The following is a 10,373-nucleotide window of genomic DNA, read 5'->3' on the forward strand; positions in this document are numbered from 1 at the left end:
CCGAATACAGAATATACATCATTGGTTTTCTTACATGAATTAACAAAGTAAGTCTAAATACAGTTATCCTAATTTGTTCCAATATTTAATAAACTCAACATGAAACACATTTAACGATTTATAACAATTGTAGAATGAAAGGTATCGACGCGACTACGGACGAGCCTCTGGAATTTTCCGATGACGAAGAAGAACGAGCTTATTATGAAAAATTAAAAGCAAAACAAACAACTAATACAAATGAAACAGACGTTCCATCTAAACGAAAACGTGCTTCGAGTAAGTGTCTTGTACAAAATCAATATGTACAATTGATCCTGATATGATAATATTTTTAGGTCCCACCGCTGGTTGGCAATCGAATCACCCGTGGAATAGAAATACGCAAAAAAATAGAAAAGGATATCCACGGGGAGGTCAGAGACAATTTTCGTCCATGCAGACTGAAAGTCAGTTGCAAAACTTATGGGTACATCCTTATCAAAATAGTTGGCCATCCATTCCAAGAGGTTTACATCCAGGAAGTAACGAACAATATGGATACGGGATGTACCCAACTCCGTTACAATCTGTGCAATATGCAAACCCTAATATAAATAATATCAATCAAAATTTTTATAATTCACATAACTACTACAATGAAGATGGCACAGCAATGCCTTTGAATCCTAGAATTCCCTTTAATACAGGTCCACGACTTCTTCCAGGACAATTACCTTTCCAAAATCGCACACATGTGTCCCCGAATTTAAGATTTCGAAATCCCAATATGGCTTGGCAATCACAAATGCCACAGCCTCCTACGAGAATGAATATGCCTTGGGTATCTTTACCGCCACCACCACCACCGCCACCTCCTCCATCATCCTCGTTACCTTCGTCATCATCATCACCAGGAACAAGTTGAACATTAATCATTTTTTGGGAGGGGTATATGTATATATATATGTAATAATTTGATGTTTATTCATTGTACAGTTTTAAATGTAGCTTTAAATGTATAAATGCTACAGTACAAATATAATACAAATAATTTCGTTCAATTACAGCTTTTTACGTCACACGATAATAAAATGCATGGATTCAGTTTATACATATCTATATTCCTAACTAGCTAAATGTATTTGAAAATCTAACAAGTTAGATATCAATATATTATTTTCATGTTCTACGAACGATCTCTTAATTGATTCTTGAGTCTAATCTGTACACGATTCGATATTACTTGTTATACAAATGCATTATTCTAGTAGGAATTTATCGCTTTTATAAACATTCATATCCGGTTGCTCCAATTTCTCTTCGGCAATAGCGATATCATTATTTATTGCTTTAATTAAATCCACTGAAATGATAAAATAATACTTTAATAAAAGAAAGTAAATTAAACTTTAAACAATTTATATAGAAATATATTTATTTATTTATTTATTTACCTTCAGAAGTAAAATCTTTTTCTGGTCGTATATAACCCGTGAAAATTACTTTAATTTGCTTTCCATAAAAATCATTTTCAAATTTATGGAGGTAATGGACTTCCTACAATAATTTATCGACAATGTAACACCCTTTAAACCCGTGAAACATCAAATACCGAATTATACGCAATACATATTTTATATTTGAATTCATACCACCGTTTTCTTTTCATTTTTGTAAAACGGATTCCAGCCAATACTTGCGACCATCTTATGAACTTCTCCATTTAAAGAAGCCCATCCATAATAGACTCCATTGTCAAGATCACCAGGTAACGCATCGACTACCTTATCTTCAAGATTTGCTACGAACAATTAAGGTTGTTGCTCGATTACATAGAACGCATTAACTTCAGTGTCAAACGTCGCTAAAATGTTTTACATTCTATTTACAAATCTTTAATTTACAGTACCCGCATATTTCTCGTAATATAAATTATGAAAGACGAGATGGGAAGTACGACATTCGATCCAAATTATTTTTGTTTTCCCGCCAGTAAGTATCTATCTATATATATTAACTTTCCTTCGAGGAGAAAGTTACCAGCTTTGGCATCAATCACAGGCTCTTCTCCTTCGAGCAGTTATCTTGATTGGCGGCTGAGCTGGTGACTTTCTTCTTGGAAATGTAAGAATTAACCCATTGCTTTACTTTCCAGGTCTGATCCTGCTACAATAACGAAGTCGTTCGTTACGTTACTATACTTTACCGAGTGCGAACCAGCCGACGTAGGCATAATATATTCCCACCAAACTAATGCATGCTTGCTAAAGATTCGAGACTTTCTCTCATCTAATGGATATAGGTATTTATTTTCAATAACTACGATATTCTCGAGAATGCGATAGTAATTGCTTGTACGTATAGAACGAAATTATTATTAAGCCAATGGACTGATGATCCTGAACGTTTCATGTGGGATTGTAGACCACCTTCCGCGGTACGATATCAATTTCAAATCGTTTCTCGTTCATTCAGAGATATCGTAATTAATTAATGAAAATGTCAATTTTGAGACCTACCTGTTGGTACGCCTAAAGATTTGGAACCCCTGCCAAAACCTTTGATCACAGATCCAGATACGAAATACGGTAAGTTTTTGACAGACATAGCAGCGTCGTTAGCGTCACGTCAGACTTGCAGCTACAATGTAAGATTAATGCCTCGAAATATACTTTAAAGATAAAATGTTGATAGTACGACGGCCACATGTGCATATGTACTTCTCTTTAGATAGTGTTCGATGATTTATTATTGGCGAAGATAGTATGCGGCGCGTAAATTTTTTCTTTTTATTTTATTTGATAAGATCCGCGTACAATCGATTTTTTAACAAAGCAAAATTCTCGAATTTAGGGACACCGTTACTGTGAAATGAATTTGTATTAAAGGTTATCGTAAAATTATATCTTGTATTCGTATACCTTAGTTCGAATTGAACGTTAGTTTTATAGCATCGTCGACAACAATCATTTCTAATTTGTCAAAGAAAAGCCCAAATATTTGAATAATCAAATAATTGTACAAAATATATTCTCTTTACAGATTATTTGTCCCTCGTTCAGTCTATAATCTCATATTCCCGATCGTATTCAGTCCCTTCATACCAGCCTCTAAATTTCGCGATTTTTATACGACGCCAGATTTATTAAAGAAAAACAGTTCTGTGCAACACGCAACTGCGTTGCTTACATCGATTCTGTACCTTACATAATCTTTAATTGATCATGCGAAGAGCTAACAATCATAAACCGTGATTTAATACATAGAGTGTATAACATCTGAAGTTCAACACCTATCCCCGCTCTGTTTACTATGCCATCATATCTTCAACTGACGACGCATTTTACGATATGATCACCGAAAGCAATGTTGTTATAGTTTCAGTATAACAGATTTCTCGAATCGATTAATAATAGTTGCATCTTTCATCATGCAAACGATCAAAAGAATCTTACGTATTTTTACGTAGAATTTTGTCTCGTACGAAATACGGATCATCAATAGACCAAATTGTCGTGACGTCACAAATGCACATTTGGCGCGAAATGTGTTTGAATTTCTAATTGGTAAAATGCAGTGTACCAATGCAATTCTACCAATCTAAACCTTTAAGGTAGTACGTGCATTTGTGACGTCGGTATAACGTTTACGTTTTTGATGTACATTGCAAAAATGAAGCAAATAACCAGTTATTGAGGTAAATCTTAATATTGTATCACATTCCAAGTATAACAGGTTCTTCAATAATAAATATAACAATAACAATGATTCGTATTTTGAGTACAAGTTAACGGGGACACATCGCATGTTTCCCTCCGTCGACGGATAAAGTTACACCTGTTATGAAACTAGCATCGTCGTGTGCCAAAAATGTAATTGCCTTCGCGACCTCTGTAACATCTCCTGTCCTGCCGAGCGCATGGGTTTTATTACTCTTCTCGAAATATTCCTTCAATTCCGCGTCCGTCATACCGCTCCTCCTATGAAGATCCGTAATTACAACGCCAGGGTTCACAGCATTTACTCGAACCTAGATAAAGAAAAGTAATAAGTATAATGTTTGCACAAAACTTTTTATTTTATCTAAAAGATTTAGAAATTGTTTTTTTTTTTTCATGATTTCTATGTATAACGTATACTTGTCTCGATGCAAGCTCGAGAGCAGTGCATCTTGTGAATTGATCGACAGCTGATTTACTCATGCAATACGATAGAACCTCTGGGAACGATCTTAATCCGCAAACGCTCGACACGTTTACGATATTACCTTTAGTTTCCCTTATATGTGGAACAGCAAGCATTGTTAAATGATATAAAGAACGTACGTTTACATTGAATACCCTGTGATATTTACATTTTTTGTTATGTAATTATTTGAGAAGTTGAATGTTTAGAAAGTACAAATTTATACCTATCGTATTGCTCCATTGAAGTAGTCTCTATGCTTCCATGTTCCAATACGCCAGCATTATTGACCAAAACATCTAATTTACCATACTGTTTAATGGTAGATTCGATAATATTTTTAACATCGGTTTCTTTAGTTATTTCTCCGGTTACGATAAACGATTTGCTAGGTTTGCATTTTTCAGCAACCGCCTTTAAATTCTCCAAATTACGACCTGTTAACAATAACGACGCCCCAAGTTGGGCAAAATGAACAGCTGTCGCAGCGCCGATACCAGAGCTAGCTCCTGTTATTAACACAACTTTTCCAGCAAATGCCATCTAAAATAAAAGTATAATGGACTTTCCGAATTGTCTGTTATTAGGACAATTTTTAAAAAAGTTTGTTCGTCCTTTTTTAACTAAATAAAATTAGAAATATTGGTAAAATCTATGAATCAACATAAGTAACGTTATCACTATGAATCAACCGTATGATAATATTTCTATAATTTTTAGACTTCCTCGTGATATGATTTAATTGTTGCAAAACGCTGATGTCGTTAAAGGATTACGTCTATATAGATGCTTCAATGAATCGAGATTTTGTATTTTACATATTCGACAAGCTTCACGTTTTAAGAATATCGTTAAAATTTATTAAATACCGATATCGTTAACATTGACGAAGCTACATAGTTTCAAACGAAACAATAGCTATCCAGCGGATGTGAAACTTCATTTCTTTATATACATATACTTTGATACACGACGTTTCTATATTTTACATATTCGAAAAACATCTTAAAATTTAATTCGACAATTTTATTTTTTCTAGTTCATTTGTTACAACATTTAAATAGTCTTCAACTTCTTGCAAGCGTGTTGGAACAGCGTCGTTATTCCACACTTGATCTTTAACTTTCTTTACTACTCCTTGGAGAGACAGTTTGGCACTAGCTAACAATGTTCGTTTTTTCTTAATTTCGCAATTAGATGCGCAGCGTAAATACATTTCTGCTAATATAGAACATAACTGTAATACATTCTGTATCGATTCTTCTTGTTGAAAACATTTGGGATCTGAAACAGCAGCGCGATGTGCTTGCTGCAAGTATTGCGCTGCTTTTTCATTATCTATATCCGTTTCCTTAAGAGCGGTAAGCTGACCATACATTCTCCAAATATGGCAATTATTAGGTATGGAGGAACTAATTCTTCCAAATAACTCTAAAGCTTTCGAAAGCAATTTTTGTGAGGGATTCCCATCGGAATCATTTATATTATTTAATATGGCCCGCGTTAGTATATCGAGAACTTGCACGTCTAAGTGGTGATTGTTAAGATCCAAAATACGATGATAACATCGAATTACCTGTAATAATCCAAAATTCGTACAAAATATTAGAAATGTTTGAACTCTGAAGCAAAGAATTTCAATATCTTTTTTCATCTATTACATTTACGTACTTCTGAAAAGTGTCCTAGGTCAACGCTAACGATCATTAAATTATCCCAAACTTGCCAACGGTCATAATTGCATTTTATAGCATCTTGAAGAGATCTCCAAGCTTTCTCTTTATCACCCAGTTTTATATAAGCTTTTGCCAAGTTATTCCATGCCTCGAATGTCTATCATTAACCTTTAATGTCTTAGAATGCCAAATATTTCATGTTAAATTATAAATATTACAAAGTTATACAAACCGATGGTTCCAAGGCACAGTAACGTTTATACGCAGTTGCAGCCAATTTCCAGTCCTCTATTTCCAGAGCTGCAAATCCAAGCCTTATCCAAATGTTTTCTTGAATGTTATTCAATTCAACCGATAATTTTAAATGTGGTATAGCTTCTTTATACTGAAAAGTAAAGCGACCTTATGTTTTTGATATAAATTTGAATGTTGCATCGGTTACTCACGTTCTTCTTTGAAAAGTAAAACAGTCCCCAATGTCTTTGGGCCCGACTACTTTTTTCGTTAGATAGTTTCCATGCTGTTTCATAATGATTAGGATCGTCAGTTGCATCACCCAGTAAACACCACAACTGAACTGTGGGCTTTTTAGCTATTTCTTGACGAATTATTTCTGCTGCCTAAGATTATTAATAGAATACTTATGAAATATCTATTGCGAATATATAAAATGAGAGCAATATAAGTTAATAAACATACTTTATGTTTCAATTCCAGCGTATTATAACAGGCAATTACTTCTTCCCATAACTGGAGTTTCAAGAAAACATCTAAAGCTCCTTTTACCAATCCCAGGCTTAGCATTAAATGCGCCCATGTTTGTTCTAAGACCCAAACAGGTTTAAGGCCACTCGCGAAAAACATATCCATTTTATGCGCAACAGAAACTTTTGTATTTTTTAATTCGTGTATTAAATATTCCATTTGCATCATCGACCGTTCAACGGTTCTTTTGCCACCAGATTCCAGTGAACAGCGATGATAAAGAGCAGTCGTTTTTAAAGTCCAATTTTTTGTACTATCTATTACAGCCTATCGAACAATTATTCTCGGTAAATTGATACTATATGAGTGAAATAATAATAATACTCATATAATAATAATACGTACAGTTAGATATGGTTTAACTTCTTCGTCCATTAATTTATCCTTTGGTTGCGACAATTGCAATTGCATGCTATTAAAGGTAAAATATGTAGTAAATTATATTCCTTTTTCTAAGAATAATTTAATAAAAAGTTAAAATATATTCTTACTATTCTGCCAATATAATAGCTTCTTCGACTGTTCCTAACTGGGTATGCTCTATATTTTCTGAAAATTCAACGCGTTCTAATCTAACGTCGTCGTTCAAGTCGAGAGATTTCGGTAAATTTTCGCAATGTCTAAAATGAAATTGATCTTTTTTTAGATCAGTTTTTAAATATAATTGGGCTTTCTCGTCCTGTTGATATCTTGTACGTTTACCTAGAGCACCTTCTAGGCTTAAACTTAACTTCGCTGTTTCCTGAGCGCATTCAAGATATTTTTCTGAGTTCTGAATCCTTCTATAATAAAAGTAGAATTGCGCAGCTTCAAGATAAAACAGAGTTTTACAGTAGGTGTCTTTTAACAAAGACAGATCCTCGATTTTGGTAATCAATTGTTCTGTCTCGTCAAATATCACACCAGAATTTTCGTTTAATACATGTTGATGCAAAAGATTCGCTCTAAACAACCACCAAATACAACTCTCGTAAGTGTTTTGTAATACTTTGTTAGAAAATATGATTTTAGAAAAATAAAGAAGCTCTGGCTTCTTGACGTTTGTATTGCATTCATCGTGTAAAGATAAATCTTTAAGCGCTCTCTCTTCTTGACTTTTCAGACGTTCGATGTCTTTGTTGTCTAGCGGTCCTGTCCAATTACATTGAATAAAATACAGCAAAGAAGCTGCGCCTACATATAGCCAAGAATTACGCGTGGCAACTTCTTTCTCTATACTGGTATGTATCAAATTGCAAAAGTTATCGTTGTCGTATGATTTCATCAAATGCGAACAGAATTCATTATTTATCACATCTTCGTATCGTCCATCTAGTATATTTTTTATACAAACTGGCAATTCGGAAACTGAAACGAAAAAAATTGTCGATAACAGAAAATCTCGGAAAATGTAAACGATAGAATATAACCTAATACTATCTGTAGATATATTCGTATCGTTTCAAATCAGTTATTTACCTTCGTCAGTAACAAAATTTCTTAATAATAAAATCTCAATTTCCACGCTTGTTATTTTTGTTATATCTGAGTTATTCATGGTTACTATATGTCACTTGAAAACACGTGGAAAAACGTCGACATTGGTGTCAATTGGTATCATTTGCATCGTTCGTTAGGTTCGCTCATGTTCGTCGATACGTAATTATTCGCATAGAGAAAGCATATTTTCGAAGTAGATTTTATATTATTGTGGGATTTTTATGTAATTTGTTATTACTGTTACATAATAACACATTAAAGTGATATTGCGAAACAATATATTTTCATAAAGTATATTGTGTATAGGAATAGGTTAGGTTATGTTCATTGTATATAGCTATATATATATATATTGATAAATGCAGTTTTATTATGATATGATTTTTATGTAATTTGTTATTATTATTATTATTATTACATAATAACACATTAAAATTATATCACATAATATATTTTCATAAAGTACATTGTACATCGAGTTAGGTTAAGTTATGTTCATTGTAGGGGTATTGATAAATGCAGTTGTACTTAAAAATAAGTGCACGTATACAACGTTAAATTATTGTTACTTTTTATCATATAATTTTGTTTAGGGAAAAGAAAAAGGCATGCTTTGAGAAATGTATCTTATTAATTCTATAAAAGTTGCATAAACTGTTTTTTATCATTATCATTTTTTTAACTATACTATCACATATACAAGTAAATCAAATATCGCTATTCTTTACAATTAATTAAGTACACAATAGATATTTTTGCTTATATAATTCATAGTTATTGTTATATGCCACATGTTAAAATCAGTTCCTTAAGGATCCGTAATCGTTTACATGTGAATGTATAATATATAACTGAAAGATATATTACAAATAACAAGCGGATATATCGAATATATGCTTGCAATACTTAAGTATAATTTTTAACCCATACAAAGGAAGTAGTAATTTTTTTTGTTTACGTGGCTAGCTTTTTAATACTGAAAGCTTTAAACGAGGAAAACGCTAAGTATAACGTATAATCGATCAGGTAATGCTTTCATTCTTGAATAAATATTGTTCGTAATGTTAAATAAATTAACTCGCGAGTCGAGTAAATGAATAGAACCGATGATACGCGTTGACACGAGAAACGTGCGTGCTTCAAGAATAAAAGGCTTGACGTAGCACATTTTTTAACGTTTATGCCATCCGTTTAAGTTGCTTCAAATACAACTTACAAACACAAACGGTACAAAAGCGAGGAGTGAATTAGTTGCTCACTTTTTACAAGATGTAGAAACATTTTAAACGTTCAAATCAATCTCGTTGCCGTTATCGTTAGTCTCTTTCTTCGCAGCTATCAAATTCTCCCATTGCGCTATCAGGGTGCTTCGGCGTCGTGGATTAGGCTGTAAATTTTTTAACGTCTGTTAAAAGATTGCGCCAAATAATAGAATACTTTATACGTTGTAGAATATATGTATACCTTGTGCTTCCCTTTGCTTTCTTTCTCTACTTCGTCCTCGTTTAACGTGTTGGACGAAGTACCGCTTCGTAACGAACTCGAACCGTCGTAAATGTCAGAATCATTGTCGTTTCCGATGTCCAACAAATTCGGTTGAGACTTTGCTAACATTTGAGATCGCATTAATCTAAAAATCCAAACCATTATGTATTATTTAATACATATAGAATCCATTTCGATATATTTAAACATGCGCGTAATAATTTACCTCCGCTACAATTCGATCCAGTAATGTTAGAATGGAAGCAAAATTCATTCAACAGTTTAGAAATCGAAATTAATCTTGTCTCATTGCATTCATACATTGTTAACTCTAGTTTTCGTTAATAGAAATATTTATGCGTACAGAGTGTCCCAGAATTAGTGTAAGAACCGGAAATGGGGGGTAGCTGAGACGATTCTGATTCACAATTTTGGATGGTACTTGGTTTTTGAATCATTAACGAAAAACTTACAGACCAATCACAGGTCCTGAGTGGCGCGCGCTTAGCCGCGAGAGCATAGGCTCCAGTCAGGATTGGCTGGCTATGGTCAGGTCGCACCAGAGCTCGCGCTATTCCGGCGCTGTGATTGGTCTGTAGTTTTTCGTTAATAATTCAAAAACCAAGTACCATCAGACATGTTTGCAAAGGAAAATATGGTTCAGAATCGTCTCAGCTACTCCCCCATTGCCGGTTTTTACACTCATTCTAGGAAACTATGCAACGATACCAATGTCCTACAAACGTATATTAAGCTGGCGTAGCCATTTCAAAAGGCCAATGCCAAATTAACACGATATTT

The 10,373-nt window shown here is 33.6% G+C and overlaps 4 protein-coding genes across 7 annotated transcripts; 1 reads left to right on the forward strand and 3 right to left on the reverse strand.

Moving 5' to 3' along the window:
- The first annotated feature begins 6 nt into the window (after positions 1–6).
- Positions 7–907, forward strand: LOC128882342 (uncharacterized). The gene is made up of 3 exons (XM_054133926.1): positions 7–47; positions 134–279; positions 339–907. Exons 2-3 carry the CDS (start codon positions 135–137, stop codon positions 905–907), a joined length of 714 nt encoding a protein of 237 aa, XP_053989901.1. The 5' UTR covers positions 7–47; position 134.
- A 38-nt stretch (positions 908–945) lies between these two features.
- LOC128882343 (riboflavin kinase-like) lies at positions 946–3,179 on the reverse strand. Of its 4 annotated transcripts, none has more exons than XM_054133929.1 (6): positions 3,023–3,179; positions 2,703–2,846; positions 2,502–2,622; positions 1,635–1,783; positions 1,437–1,539; positions 946–1,345 (listed from the first exon to the last, which is right to left on the reverse strand). In XM_054133929.1, exons 3-6 carry the CDS (start codon positions 2,587–2,589, stop codon positions 1,242–1,244), a joined length of 444 nt encoding a protein of 147 aa, XP_053989904.1. In that variant the 5' UTR covers positions 2,590–2,622; positions 2,703–2,846; positions 3,023–3,179; the 3' UTR covers positions 946–1,241. The 4 variants fall into 4 exon arrangements, with proteins under 4 accessions (XP_053989904.1, XP_053989902.1, XP_053989905.1 ...); XM_054133927.1 differs by having other exon boundaries at positions 2,904–3,116; XM_054133930.1 differs by lacking the exon at positions 2,703–2,846 and having other exon boundaries at positions 2,904–3,152.
- A 498-nt stretch (positions 3,180–3,677) lies between these two features.
- Positions 3,678–4,798, reverse strand: LOC128882345 (3-oxoacyl-[acyl-carrier-protein] reductase FabG-like). The gene is made up of 3 exons (XM_054133931.1): positions 4,394–4,798; positions 4,122–4,323; positions 3,678–4,012 (listed from the first exon to the last, which is right to left on the reverse strand). Exons 1-3 carry the CDS (start codon positions 4,708–4,710, stop codon positions 3,770–3,772), a joined length of 762 nt encoding a protein of 253 aa, XP_053989906.1. The 5' UTR covers positions 4,711–4,798; the 3' UTR covers positions 3,678–3,769.
- A 152-nt stretch (positions 4,799–4,950) lies between these two features.
- LOC128882341 (tetratricopeptide repeat protein 27) lies at positions 4,951–9,980 on the reverse strand. Its single transcript, XM_054133925.1, has 9 exons — positions 9,552–9,980; positions 8,067–9,474; positions 7,100–7,955; positions 6,954–7,020; positions 6,543–6,875; positions 6,290–6,463; positions 6,076–6,228; positions 5,839–6,000; positions 4,951–5,743 (listed from the first exon to the last, which is right to left on the reverse strand). The coding sequence occupies exons 2-9, from the start codon at positions 8,143–8,145 to the stop codon at positions 5,180–5,182; spliced, it is 2,388 nt and encodes a 795-aa protein (XP_053989900.1). The 5' UTR covers positions 8,146–9,474; positions 9,552–9,980; the 3' UTR covers positions 4,951–5,179.
- Positions 9,981–10,373: the final 393 nt, after the last annotated feature.

This window comes from Hylaeus volcanicus, unplaced genomic scaffold (assembly GCF_026283585.1).
Source record: "Hylaeus volcanicus isolate JK05 unplaced genomic scaffold, UHH_iyHylVolc1.0_haploid 10987, whole genome shotgun sequence".
NCBI classification, from domain to species: Eukaryota; Metazoa; Arthropoda; class Insecta; order Hymenoptera; family Colletidae; genus Hylaeus; species Hylaeus volcanicus.